Genomic DNA, 15,093 nt, shown 5'->3' on the forward strand with positions numbered 1-15,093 from the left:
ATGTCTTCTCACAAAATTGGTCCATGTCTCAGTTCTCTGAGAATGCAGACATAGGTTAATATATGATTAGTTTATTTTTAATGTACAATGTAGCTTATTTGATCAGCATCACAATTCTGTTTATTCACTATGTAGCTTCCTTTGACAAAGACTAACGTATCTACATATTGCTCCTCTCATAATCCAGAAACTTCTCTCACACATAACTATATTATCCATGCCACTCTAATGCTAAACTGGAAATCCACAGAATGCCATAAAGGTAGGTACACTTAAAAACCAGTTATCTCGATGGGGCGTGTCGGCTCATGCCTGTAATCTCAGCACTTTGGGAGGCCAAGGCCGGTGGATCACGAGGTCAGGAGATCAAGACCATCCTGGCTAACAAGGTGAAATCCCGTCTCTACTAAAAATACAAAAAAATTAGCTGGGCATGCTGGCGGGCGCCTGTAGTCCCAGCTATTTGGGAGGCTGAGGCAGGAGAATGGAGTGAACCTGGGAGGCAGGGCTTGCAGTGAGTCGAGATTGCGTCACTGCACTCCAGCCTGGGCGACAAAGTGAGACTCCATCTCAAAAAAAAACAAAAAACAACAACAACAACAACAACAAAAAAACACAAAAAACAGAAAACAGTTATTTCATTAATAAGGGGTGTTTGAGTACTTACTAAATCAAATAGCAATTAACTCTAGTTGAGACAAAGAAAATGGTTCCTTCAAAACGGTAAACACCTTGAAGCAAAGAACTGTTTCTTTTTTCTTTCCATTCTCCTGAACTTCAGCATAATATATAGATATAACTAGTCCATTACTGCTGAATATCTAGAGAGTTCTAAATTCTGCAATGAATTGGCTTATACCAAAGCCTTTTGCACATATATAGATATTTCTCTAAAATGGACAACTATGAGCAGAATTGCTGACAAGAAGGGTAATCATATTTAATGTTTTAATAGATACTACACAAAAGTATATATTGACTCTACTAATTTACTCTCCTACAATGTGTAAGATTAAATGTTCCCCAATTATGTCTCAATCTGCATAATTTGTGCCAATCTTATGAACCAAAAAATATGTTTGAGAAAATTTGCTTTTTCTAGCTTACCAACAAATCTTCTAATTGAGGTTTATTTTACATTTTTATGTCCTTTTCAGCAAAAATACTAAAAAGTTAATTGTTTATCTCTGGGTGGTAAAATTACAGATTATTTATTTTATATATTTCCTAAATTTCCTATACTTAGAATATATTATTTTATAATTAACATTTGTCTTTTTAAAATACTAATATATGAAGAACTTTGGAATTAGAAATAAAAATATATACTAGAAAAATAAGTAAAAGATGGCCTGGCACAGTGACTCACACCTGTAATCCCAGCACTTTAGGAGTCTGAGGTGGACTCAGATCACCTGAGGTCAGGAGTTTGAGACCAGCCTGGCCAACATGGCAAAACTCTGTCTCTACTAAAAATACAAAAATTAGCTGGGTGTGGTGGCAGGCACCTGTAATTCCAGCTACTTGGGAGGCTGAGGCAGGAGAATAGCTTGAACTCCGGAGGCGGAGGTTGCAGGCGACAGAGCAAGAATCCACCATAAAAAAGAAAGAAAGAAAGAAAGAAAGAAAGAAAGAAAGAAAGAAAAATAAGTAAAAGATATGAATGGAAAGTCTACAGGAAAGGAAATGAGAATAAAAAATATAAAGACACTCAACCTCACCATAACAACAAAAAATCTAAATTAAAACTATATTAAGATAACATCAATCTTTGGCCGGGCGCGGTGGCTCAAGCCTGTAATCCCAGCACTTTGGGAGGCCGAGGTGGACGGATCACGAGGTCAAGAGATCAAGACAATCCTGGCCAAAATGGTGAAACCTCATCTCTACTAAAAATACAAAACTTAGCTGGGCACGGTGGTGCAAGCCTGTAGTCCCAGCTACTCAGGAGGCTGAGGCAGAAGAATTGCTTAAACCCAGGAGGCAGAGGCTGCAGTGAGCTGAGATCGCGCCACAGCAATCCAGCCTGGCGACAGTGAGACTCCGTCTCAAAAATAATAATAATAATAATAATAAATAACATCTTTCACCTATTAGATTTCACAAAGGTCAAAAATTTTAATAATAACGTCTGTACCAGTAAGAGGACATGGGAAAGAGGAACTCTCCTACTATCCTAGTCTGAGACTGTAAAGTAGCACGATCTCTATGGGTACAATTAAGCAATATCTCTCCAAATTACCAATACACATGCCCTTTAACACAGATATACATTAGAGGCAAAACAGCATTTCTACAGAACTCTATATATTTAGCCTTGTTCTTAATAGGAAAATATTGTATGCAATCAAATATCCAGGAACACCAAACTGATTAGGTAGACTACAAAAGATCCTTGCAATCAGATATAAGAGGACTAAACAAAAGGGGAATCTCTTTACACATTCAAATGTAATAATACCACGTGTGTGTGTGTGTAAACAATATGAGTTTTTCAAAAGTTGTAAGTGTATACATGTATATATATATATTTGTTTATGCATAAACTACCTCCAGATCAGACACTATAAGCAGATGACCCTGGTTACCTCTAGGATGGAAAACTAAGTACTAACCAGGGGATAGGTATTTCAGGAAGATTTTTCATTGCATATCTTTTTGGAGATTCTGTGTGGTAACATCTGAGTCCTTATAATTTTGAAAATGATTTTACTTTGGCCTCAGATTTGAATGGTATTTTGTGTGACCATATAATCCAGGATTTAGAATGACTCTTCCTCAGAATTCTGAAGTTACCTGATCCTCTGGCACCCAGTATTACTGATTCAATTCTCTAAAGTCAATCTGATACACATCCCACTGTAGACCATCTCTCCTCTATTAAATGCATAGGATTTTCTCTTTCTCTTTGATATTCTAATATGCTGTCAATGTGCATCTAGATTTGGGTCCCTCTTAGGTCATGCTGAGTTTTGTGGTTGGTCTTTCACTCTGAAGGTTTGTGTCTTATCTCTGATAAATTTGTTTCTGACGCTGATAAAAGGGTCTCTTAACCTCTATCCAACTAACCTTGGTTATATCAACCAATTCAATTAGAATCACTGGTCTCTTAACCTCTCCCTAACTAATCTTGGTTATATCAACCAATTCAACTAGAATCGCTGACTTAATACTCCACACACCATCTGGAAAACATGTCACTGAGGCATACAGCATGCTGAATGCTCATAGCTAGCAGACACTTCCTTTGTCTTACAGTACACAACCATTTCCACCAGTCAGCCTGGGACAAGAGTCAGCCATATTTGTCTGAACACAGGTAGGTACAACATTCTGTAAATGTATAATTTAATCAATATGTAAATATTAAATAATTAAATATGAAAGCCAGTGAAATCTGAGTGCAAAATACATTTTTGTTTCTGTGAAAACTTTGGAAAAACAAGAAAGTTGTTTAAAAATGTTGCTACAATTTTGAAAGGAAACAACAATAAAGAATGAAAATTTTTAAAATCAAGAATTCTACACATAAACTGCTTTCCATTTGTCTTTATTTTTAATTCCAAATACGGAAACCTGTATTGAAAATTGCTTTTGGTGTATGCTGAGCGAGGATCATCCAGAACACCATTTATCTCATCTACCCTCTACTCTCAGAGAAGTAATATCTGGCCTCATATCCAAAGTCTAACTGGTAGGTAGCATATAATTGCATCTATTTTTACAATTCAATCTTTATACTGTTTTTTTAAATGCATTCCTATTAGAGAAATGTTTGATCTAGACCTATGATTCATGGCTCACAACTTTTTATTATTATTTTATATTCGTTTCGCCATTGTATTATGTTCTGGGATAATTTCTGGGTTTGATCTTCCATATCACAAATTTACCTATCAGCTCATCTATTGAGTTTTTACTCTAACAGAGATATAATTTCAGTCCCATTGTATCTAATCTTTTTATGGATAGTAGTTTGTTCCCAATTTTTTTAATTTATTTTTTTCCATAAATATATACCTGCTCTTATTCTTCTAGGCATTAGATTTCTGTTATTCTATTTATTAATTTTTTGCTTCTTGTATTAATTAACAAGAGTTTTAGACTCTTTTTATATTATTTTCTTCAAAATGTAATATTCTTGGGTGTCAGCTCATCTTTTCTTGGTTTCCCTGCTCACCTACCTGTTGTGACTAGTTCAGTTTACTCAGCTCTCCTTGAGTTAGAGACAGATGAGACATTTGACTCGGTGCAAGAATCCAACAGCTCATCTTTTGAGAGTAGAGAGTATTTCCTGGGTGTCACCCAGGTGCCTGGGTAAGCTCTGCATCTGTTCTCTGTTCCTGTGTTAGCGACACATATGTGGCTTCCGGTGCTTGGCAGAATGGGATAACAGAGAAAACAAATCCTACTCTTATTCTAGGTCCCTTTCTGCTCACTGCATTGCCTTTCTCTGCATGTACAGCGGCACTTCTGGCATGGCTCCTGCAATTCACAGATGTTTTCTAATGACTATATGTTTCTCTTAATCCAAGCCAAACTGTTTCAATCTTTCAGGAGATATTTAAAATATCTTATGTCCTGATGACATTCTCTTCTAATACTGCTTTATATTTATTTAGAATATCTTTTCTATCATTCCTAAGATTTTGCTTGAATGAAGAAAGTAGATATATGAGGTCAGTCTGTAATCTTAATTTTTTCATTTGGATGTGGATTGATTCCACTGATTCTCCTCGTTATGTGTTTATTTCCCTTTACTCATTCCTGCTCTGACAGCAGCTTTCACACTGCTAACTGATATAGTGCCTTATTTAAATGGGAGTCACAAAAATATTTAATTGTTTAAAACTTCCCACAGCATAGAATACTTTAGTGCAAATAAGATTAAAAAAAATTTAATTTACAGAAGGCTCCAGATTCTGTATCAAAAGCTAACCAAAATGACTACTGGATAAAACTCTTAATTTAAGTAGGAAAAGGTGGCATTAGTTTTAGTATCCACACTTCATCATATGAAAAATTAATCTAAGTAGTCTGCCATGTCAGTAGTCCATTAAAAAAAACATAGGCCAGGTATATACCAATCTAGTTTATTTTGGCCCAGTGCTTATAAGAATGTTTTTAGAAAAAAAAAAATTGTGTTAACTTTGAGCAAAGATAATTGTTGCACAGTTTCATGGGATTTAATTTGTTGCTTTTGTGTATTTTAATTTTTTAAGATGATTTTAAAATATCATAAAGTACTTCATCTGTTGTATTTTATTATTCAGTGATTTTTACTGAGTACCTACTAAAAACTAAAGTGCTGGAAATGAAAAGAGATGAACAAGACAGTGCCATCAGAGCACTCATGGTATACCTGTATTTTCACACATCTCAACCTATTGTATTTCCCTGTTTTCATTGGGGACTGGCAAGTTAGGTTGAGAGCCCCGTGAAATATATCGAGACTGCTTCATCTTCTTTTTGTATTCTCAATATCTGGAAAAGGCCTTAGTCATAAGAGTTGTTCAATAAATGTTTAATTGATTAGTAGTAGTATATTTGCATGCTTATAAGATCTAATATACAACTCAAATAAGATTGTTATTCAATAATACACTAATCAGGACAAATAGAAATAATAACGCTTCACAGATCAATTGCTACATATATAAGTATAATTTGTACATTTTATATAGAGACAGATCCAGATATGATATCCAGAAAGATCAAAAACTTTGAAGAGGCAGCTCTTGCCCCATATCCAAAATCTCCATTCTGGCACTTTTCCTTTGATAACACAAGTTAGCGTAGTACCTGGAGAGTAAATTGGTCAATCTTATAAATGTTCACTTTATTGGATAGCTGATGTTCTATTTCCTTTCCTACAGACTTTTGGATCCTTTTAAACATTTAATAATCCAAAAGATATTGAAAAGTTCAGGTACCAGTAGGCAAAACTTACTATCAAGAGAGGGGAAGGGAAGGTACAGTTCGTGAAATACCCTCTTCTCTGCAACTGACAATAAGAAAGCTTTCCCTGAGAAGAAAATAATTGTTGCAAACTAACGGCAGTTGCATTTATAAATGATTCACCATCTCTATATAAAGTTACCATAATTCCTCACATTAGCATTACAGGATCACAGAATTCTTGAGATATAAAGGAACAGGTAGGTAGTTTTGTGAATATTCAGTTAGAAAAAGCCCATATTCTTGCAGACAAGGCTTTTGAAGTTTGATCTCTAGACATTTTAAGATCATTTCTCTCTATCGCATCATCTGGCCTAGTCATAGGAGATAATCTTTATCATTCCCTTGACAGGTCCTGCATTTTCATGCCTGCACTCAGTCTCCTCCCCTGTACCTACAACACTCCAGCTTTTTTTTCTGCCTGGCGAAATCCTCTCCATGGTTTAAGATCCAGTTAAACGTCATCTGCTTTGGGAAGCATTCCCCACCTCTCCCAAGGGATTTTTACCTTAGCAGAACATTTGATTAATTGTGCTGGTCTGTCACTGTCTTGTGACTACCTGTGTCATTTCCACTTATACATGATCTCTTTCTCTTAATTCTTGAGCCCCCAAAAGGCAGAACATTCTATCCTCTAAACAAGGGACCCAGAATACATTAAATATCCAATAGAATTGTAATCCCACCATCCAATGTTTTAAGTTAAATCATCTAATTCTCCAATTTTACCTATGGAAACTGAAGCCTAAAAGAGAGAAGGAGCTTGTCAATCATCAGGGAACAGATCTCTTCCAGAGTACAGGTAACAACGCTCTCTTTCCTTATCCACCAGCTCATAAGGGAAAAGGCTGGCATATTAGAGTCTAGAGTAACAAACCCACCCTTCTTGGCTATTTGCTTAACTTTTTACTGAAAATCTAACTCCTACACTGAATTGCTGGCAATGGTAGTTTTCATCAACAACAAAGACTTCCCAGTTGAGAACAGATACATATGTAGCTAATAGGAAAAGTGAGTAAAAGTCCAACATGATAAACAGGGAAGTATGTCAAACTCCTATTCAGTCTATGAAAAACCGACTTTTAATTCTAACTTTGCTTCCTTAAGTACAGAGAGAAGGAATAGGTCATTTGGAAAATCTGACCAAAAGTGCACATTTCAACACAGTGAAATTCTTTATCCCCCGTTGCTCCTACCACACCAGGGACTTTCTATATGTGATTATTTAATCCCCAGCCAAAAGCTAGTGGACAATGAAATCTCCACAAAACGTTTTCCTCAGTGAAATGTTCAAACATCAGTTCCACAGAAAACCTTTTAATAAAAGCTTTACATGTAATTTTTCCACGCCAATTTTTTTCACTTAAGCCTAAAAATGCCCATATCTGAATATTCATGATTATGAGCACTGTCCAACAGTGTACATCATTTGACTACGGGATCTTGGTTCAGGGGTGGGGGGCGGGTGGTAGGTTTGAGTGGCTGTGACTGTGCTGATTATTTTCTGCTATCCACTGCTGTTGGATTTTCTCCAAATAAGCAGTTTGCTTCCATGCAAGTTCTTGTGGATTTCTCAGTGGCTCACTATGAAGAGCAAAATGAAGCCACAAATCACAAGGGCATTTTTGATATTTTATGAGTTTTATCTTAAACCAATTAACATTAAGCCCACGGTGGTGGGAGCAACCATAAAGGTCATGGTGGTGTTGCACAACAACGTGAATGTACTTAAAGCCACGTACCTGTACATCTAAAAACGGTTAAAATAGTACATTTTATGTGATACGTATTTGACTACACACACACACACACACACACACACACACAAAGGACAACTTATAGAAGTTTGTCCTAACCCCTGAATCATGACAGAGGGAGAAAAATCAAATGATGTTCTACATTGACAGAGCAAATGGCTTTTACTTTCCATCCCAACAGGCCATTTAACAAGGCTCTCAACCTTGCTCCTTTCCTCCAAAGAGTGGAAAGAAGAAAAGGAAGTACTGTCAAACGAAATGTCAATCACAGAACCATAACCCTTTGAACACGGATTGGATGATAATGTCACCCATTACTTAACAGCTCCAGTCTCTCAACTGAGTCCCTCCCAGCTCCCATCTTTCATAAACACAGTGAACAGGTGTCCAGTATGGCTCTGGATGTGTTTAAATTCTGGAAAACTGTCAGAGTAATTCCCTATAGAATTGTTCTTACAACTTTGAAGTCGGTTATGAAAAAGCTCTAAGATAACAGATGAGGAACAGAGAGTGCTGCGCAAACACGGAGGAGATTCATCAGTGAGCCCACTGGTTGTCTTTTGAGTTTCTAAAAGGCATCACGTGTTGCCCTTATTTCAGAAAACCCTGGAGAACAGAAAGAAGAGCCATTGGGAAGAAGTTACAAAAAGGCAGAGTTTCACGTAGTTTCGAAAGACACATAACCATCTGGAAGGAGAAGGCCATTTATCCATCCAATTAGACGTCCGATTTACATAACTGCGCTGGAGATGTTCCACGGGAGGCAAACGATATAGACACCTGGGGGTGCAGTCTAGGGCGAAGCTCAAAAGGAGCACACTGAAAGGGGAGAAGGTGCATGCAAATCAGCCCGATCTATGGGGCAAGGAGAGGAGCAGCAGCAGGGGAAAATGGAGACCTAGGGAAAGAAGGCGCTTACCAGGCCACCTCCACAGGTGCTGAAAGAGGCCAGCGAGCCAGGGTGCCGCAGCACAGCTCCGGTGTAGAAGCAGCCTGCGTCCGGCGGCGCGGGAGGGTGCGGGGCGGATGCTGCCCCCGTGGGGCCGGGGCCGGGATTTGGCCGCTGTTCCACTGCGAAGCGCGGCGCCAGGAAGCGGCCGTCTCTCCGGAGCAGCAGGTACAGGTCCCGAGAGAAGGCCGGGATCCGCAGCAACACTTCGTCGCCATCCGGCTCGGCATGCTGGGCCGGGGGCGGGGACGGGGGCGGCTGCGGGGGAGGCGGCGGCTGCCACGAGGCCGGGGCGCCCGGGGACAAGGCGGCAGCCCCGCTGGATCCCCGCGGCAGCTCCTGCGACTCGAGCTCCTCGTCCTCCTCACCCTCCGACGGCGGCGGGGGCCGGAGCCGGGACTCTGATCGGCCCTCCACGGGCTCCTCCAAAGGCACCGGAGCCACAGAGCGCACCTCGCGTGAGCTGCCGGCAGCCTGCGCCCGGGCGCTTCCGCCGCCCCCAACGCCGCGCACCCAGCCCGGGTCCGCGCTGCCCCCGCTGCCGCCAGCCGTGTCCACCGGCTCCCGGCGCCAGAGCGCAGGAAACACGACTTCCCACTCCTCGCGGTCGGGGGCGAACTGCAGCTCTGCGGGCGGGGCAGACAGAAGTGCGGGGCTTAAAGTGCCGCGGTTCCAGTAGCACAAATATTTCTAAGCTCACAATCCATAGATACAGAGCGCTCGCGTTGAATGCAATAGAGACCACCCGTCTAGCCCCTGAAACTCTTTGCAACCCCAGAAGCCTTGCGATCAGATTACAGACCCCAGCATTTTCAGAGTAAAAGTACGATTATATTGGGGGCGGGGAGGGGGGAATCAAAGTTTGGTGACCGTACTTCATTGTTGAAAAGAAAACCGATGCAAAGACTCCAGCACGAGTAAACGATTTCTGAAGTGTATGCTAGAGCAGAGCGTTGCTCTCAACTTAGGTACGTTCTAATTTTCCTCCAGGTGCTGCAAACGTAGCTTTGCAAATATGATTGCTCTAATTAGAAGGAAACTATTCCACATACGGTTAAAACGAGGCCGGCAGAAGTGTGCTTCATTTCCGAACTTGACCCCTTAACCCGCACCTCAAGCTCATTTTTATTGCTACCTACTGAGCTCTGCTCTCCACGCACCGGTTGCACCAGCCCTGCCGACCCCTACGTTCGCGGTCTCCGCTGGGATGGCTAGAAAGGAGGCGAGAAAGTCACGGAAGAACTTACCTGAAACGATCCCATTCGACAGGAACCCCAGCTGGTAAAGGAGGCAGCAGCAGCAGATGTGAGTCAGGCGCATCTCGCGGTTCTTCCCCATACTGCGCTCCGGCGGCCGCGGCTTCTCGCCCGGCGCACGCCTCCAGCGCGATCCACTCCGGGCGCAGCGGCCTCCCCGGAGCGCTAGGAGGCCGGGCGGCGAATTTGCCCAGGCCCTTTGTCTGCCGGGGGAGGGGGTGTTGGGGTGGGGGGGTAGGCTGTGTGACTCCAGGAGGCCGCCGAAGCCCTGGCGGGGGTGGGGTGGGGTCGGGTGGGGGGAGGAGCGGGGGAGGCAGCGCCGCGGCCCCGCAGCGCTCGAGCTCCCTGGCGAATTAGGTGATGAGTCTATTTTCTGTGTTCTGAACGCTGCAGGAGGTTCCGAGGCCGAGCAGGCTAGTGCTGGAGCCCCACAGGACAGACCCACAGCCAGCCGAGAGCCGGGAGTGCTGCCTCTGGACAGGCGGAGGACTGCCCGGCGCGGGCAGGAGAGCTGTGGTGTCCGAGCCGAGGCTCGCCGCCTGCACCCGCGCGGAACGGGCGGAGGCTGGTGTCACAGTCTCGGCAACTTGGTGTGCCAAGCTCCGCACACTCCTCACGCTCCTTGGGACGCAACGCTGAAAGCTCTCACCCGCAGCAGCGCGGAAGGGAATGAGTAGGGAGATGGGAATACACTACTAGAGAGGTGGGTTGTAGAGCAGAAAAGAATTAAGGACATCTGACCAGAAAAAGGGACCAAGGGGTGCCCGCGAAGCGTGACTTTGCGGGACAAAGGTCCCAGAACACTGTGCACGTGCTCAAACGCCGGTTGGGATGGGGTGGGGACCCAAAATCCCTCACCTGACTATTGATTGGCCACTCGAGAAGGCCTGATTTGCATCCATCCCCTGCCCCCCACCAGTCAGTTGAGGTGTGTGCAGGTAGAGGTGCCTCCCCCTTCCCATCCCACTCCTCAATCCAGCTCCTCTTTTTGTCAAATTCACACATCACGCAAGGCAAAAATTAGTGCAGACTTGACCACAAAGCTCAGGCCTCATTTACCAAAGGCCTTTGATTTGTCTTCCCATCTTTGTCGGAATTTTCTAAGCCCGGAGATAATGTAATTTGTCATGGAATGTGCTGTAAAGGTTCCCAGGAGAGTAGGCACCCTTACATTTCAGAGCCTCTTTTCCTTCCTTATCTTTATAGCTCACCATTCATCAGTACTATCAGTTTCTCTCCTTCCCCTACCCCACCCCATCACACACACACACACACACACACACACACACACACACGGAGTCCTAAAAGGAGTAAGAGTAAGGGAATGAACATTAAGCATTATATTCTAAAGATCTCAGACCAGGTGAGATTATTTTGCCCTCTGTACTTTTTACTTGTACATATAAAATATATTTTTGCTGTTTCTGTCCTTTTTTGGGGCAATTCAACCCCAAATATTTTTTTTCCTTTGTTGCAGTTCTCTTCATGGTACCTACTCCCCTTTCCACACCTCTCCCTCAGCCACATCAAAGCGTTCATATCAGATTTAACGATGATTGATCTGAACTGTCATTTGCATCCTCTGCACTAGGCCAGACACCTAGAAATGAGAAGTAATGCAAATCAGTGATTTTTTTTTTGGTTTTTTTTTTTTTAATTGCAGCACTGAGATTGGTTCACCACTTCCTTTGTTATTTTACCTTCTGTTCCTTGTGTCAAAGGTGACTACTATGCCTTTAAGGGAAGCAGACGATCTTATTTCAAAGGAAAGCCATTGTTTGAATAAGCTGGGTCCTATAATACTTTCTTTGAGTTGTCCAGAGTTTAGAAACAAAGGCAAAAACACTCTAGGTGAGTTTGTCAAGAGTGATCTGCCTCCAAACCCTGTCTTATAAAATCTCTAATGCTGGAGTAACTAAGGTGTGGGTTTCCAGATGCTCAAGAAATATCTGGGTTACTTAGAAACCTAAATGCTTTTTTTCGTGAGACTCAATTATACCGATTTAAAGCTAGGCAAAAAAATCAGAGGCAGTTTATTTTTCGAGTATAGCAAGCTATTAAGATTGAAAGCTAATTTCAATGAAATGCTTCCAATAGATGAGTCTTAGCACGTTTCTCACACGTATTTTAACAACAACAACGAAAAGCAGAACTGAAGGAATAATGCATATTAACTTATTATTATTATTATTAGAGAACATCCATGATTTTTTAAAACTAAATGAGTTGTATAACTAAGTTAAATATACTCAGAAGCACAGCTTACCAATGTAAGTTTGCATTGCTGCCTTTTTTTCCCTACTAATATATAATCCCTACCTATCTTTCATGGTAAAGGTTAATATTAATTGTTATGGAAAGATTTGTCTAATTCCCAGCTAACTGTTCTCTTTTTTCCCTTTTGAAATGCTGTTATAATTTATTTACATATTTTAGAGACATTTATAAGTCACTTGAGCTTTAATGACTTATCTCTCCTACTAGACTATGAATGTTTTTGAAAGGTAGGAATGATTTCTTTTATGTATCACCGACTAATTCAAGGATTTACACTGGATAGGTTCTGAAATTATCAGGAAATTCTCCAAGATGCTTTAGAAAGTGATGGAAATTGATTTCTTTATGGTATTTTGTTCCAATTCTAATTCCTTGATCAGGAGTTGCATCACTGGCTCTGCTGGTGATTAGCCACTATCAACATGATTTATCTGGTTTACAGAATGAGCAAGCCTAAGAGAGAAATGTGTGGCGAATTTTTGTGCTCTAGGAGAGACTTAGATGTGCAAGTAAGAGTATCAGTTAAAGTGAGTGAATTCGAGTACCTGTGTATATAAAAGAAAGAACTGGCCTAATTTGGAATTGAGTAAACTGTGTGTGGTGAAATAGAGAAGAAAAGGCAGGACTGAGGCATGCGTGTGCATGACCAACCTTAGAGGAAAGAAAAGAGCAGCTGGGAAAAAGATGTTGGTAAGACAGATCACAACATATGTCACCAGATGGTTGCTAACACCAACAGAGCACTGCTTTTGTGTTCTTAGAATAAGGACAGAAGGAGAAGAGGTAAATGACAAAGTATCAGAGTAAGTGGAATCAACTGTTTTGGTGCTCATATTGTCATTTATAATCCAGGCTTCTCCATATAGAAAGTTGGACTTGATGCTGTCAACTCTCCCTTGTTCTCTTCACTCATTGGCACTAAGCCTCTCACAACCTAATCTTACCCTAGGTTAAAATTAACCTAAGCTAATCTTAAATCCACCCACCCTCCCCCCACCAAATTCTTAAAGTCTTGAGAAAATACAAAGAACTCTTTCACTGAGTTCCATGAAGATACCAACTCCCAGTAGAACTCATATCTAAATTGACATCAAGTCTTAAGCTAGTTCTGGCCATAATGGAATTACAGGGACCATAGTTAACTCTCACGTTAGGCAATTAGAAAACATAGTAAAGGTTTTTAGATATTGGACAACAGGGAGGCTAGGGTTATGACTTAGGAGAGAAGAGAAGTAAATGAATTGGTCACTACAATTTCCCCAGCTTACTACCTGGAGGCAGTTTCAGGCCTTAACACAGAGACAAGAAAGCCAAACGGAGCCCTGAATACAAGCTGAGTTGAGGAGGCAGAGAAGGAGGCTAGAATTTATAGGGCAGAGTACCAGAAAGGAGGGAACTACACAGAGACTGAATCAGTTATCTATTGCTACATAACAACCTTAGCAGTTTAAAACAACAAACATTTATCATCTCACATAGTTTCTGAGAGTCAGGAATCCAAGACAGGATAAGCCCAGGTATTTCTGATTAAGGCTCTCACAAGTTTGCAGTCAAACTCTTGGCCAGAGCTATAGTTTCAGCAGAATTAACTGCAAGAAGAGGTTCTGCTTTCAACTCACTTGGTTGACAGGAAGCTCAGCAACTTGCTACACAGGTTTTCCCACAGGGATGCTCATTACATGCATTCCCCCAGAACAAGTGATCTGAGAGAGAGAGCACCCAAAATAAAAGCTATGGTCTTCTTAAACCTAATCTTGCAAGTGACATACCACCACTTCTATCATATTCTCATCATAAAAAGCAAGTCACTAGGTCCAGCCCACATTCAAATGGGGAAATGTCAAAGAATTTGTGGACATATTTTTAAAACCATCATTGTCTGCCCCTTGGCTATAAATTACAAGGAAACTTCAAAAAGTATGTGGAAGATGGAAGTACAAGGTAAAAATAAAATTAAAAAAAAACTTTATTTCTCAACATAAGCTCCATCAAGTTCAAGACACTTTTGTAAGCCATGATACTAGCCTCTTACTCCATCCCTGAAGAACTGAAAATTTGTGAGGTATTTACCCATGTCAATGCAGTCTGTTTTACATTATTAGTTGAAGAAAAATGAATGCCTTTTAAAGATTGAGATTATGAAATAAAGTCAGAAGGAGCAAATCAGGACTTGTAAGATGATGTCTAATGATTTCCCATCAAAACTCTCACAAAATCACCCTTGTTTGATGAGAGGACTGAGCAGGAGCATTGTCATTTGGAGAAGGATTCTGGTGAAGCTTTCCCAGAGATTTTCAGCTAAAGCTTTAGCTAGCTGTCTCGAAGTACCCTTATAATAAGCAGATGTTATTCTTTGGCCCTCCAGAAAGTCAGCAAGCAAAATTCCTTGAGCATCTCAAAAACTATTGCCATGATCTTTGCTCTTAACTGGACTGCTTTTGCTTTGAATGAACCACTAACCCCTCTTGGTAGCCATTGCTTTGATTGTGCTTTGTATTCAGGATTTTACTGGTGAAACCACATTCCATTTCCTTTTACAATTCATCAAATAAATGCCTCAGTGTTTTGGAACCACTGATTTAAAATTTCCATTGAAAGCCCTGCTCTTGTTTGTGGTTGAGCTGGGTGCAATGGTTTTGGCAGCCATCAGGTGGAAAGTATGATCAATTATAATTTGTTTGGTCAGAATAATGTAAATTGAACCAGTTGAGATGTCTGTAGTATTGGCTATGACAGAGAGAAAGGGAGAATTCTGGATGTTTTCTGGAAGAACTTTGAATTAAATGTGTATGCTCTGATTTCTACATGTGAAGAAACCACCTAAAGCATAGGGTGAGTGGTAGGAGGGGGAGGCATAAAGTATTAAAGGCCAAACAATACTCCAAACGTGATGAGT

At 41.2% G+C, this 15,093-nt stretch overlaps 1 protein-coding gene across 1 annotated transcript in view; it reads right to left on the minus strand.

Annotated features, from left to right (window-relative positions):
* The window catches only part of ADAMTS19 (ADAM metallopeptidase with thrombospondin type 1 motif 19), a 252,046-nt gene extending 242,044 nt beyond the window's left edge, over positions 1 to 10,002 (minus strand). The window contains exons 1-2 of the mRNA XM_026454497.1: positions 9,912 to 10,002; positions 8,635 to 9,290 (exon numbers count right to left, since the gene is read on the minus strand). Of these exons, the coding sequence (XP_026310282.1) occupies positions 8,635 to 9,290; positions 9,912 to 10,002 (747 nt within the window). The remainder of the gene's footprint in view (positions 1 to 8,634; positions 9,291 to 9,911) is intronic.
* Between the last annotated feature and the right edge of the window lie 5,091 nt (positions 10,003 to 15,093).

This window comes from Piliocolobus tephrosceles, chromosome 4 (genome assembly GCF_002776525.5).
Source record: "Piliocolobus tephrosceles isolate RC106 chromosome 4, ASM277652v3, whole genome shotgun sequence".
In the NCBI taxonomy this organism is placed as follows: Eukaryota; Metazoa; Chordata; class Mammalia; order Primates; family Cercopithecidae; genus Piliocolobus; species Piliocolobus tephrosceles.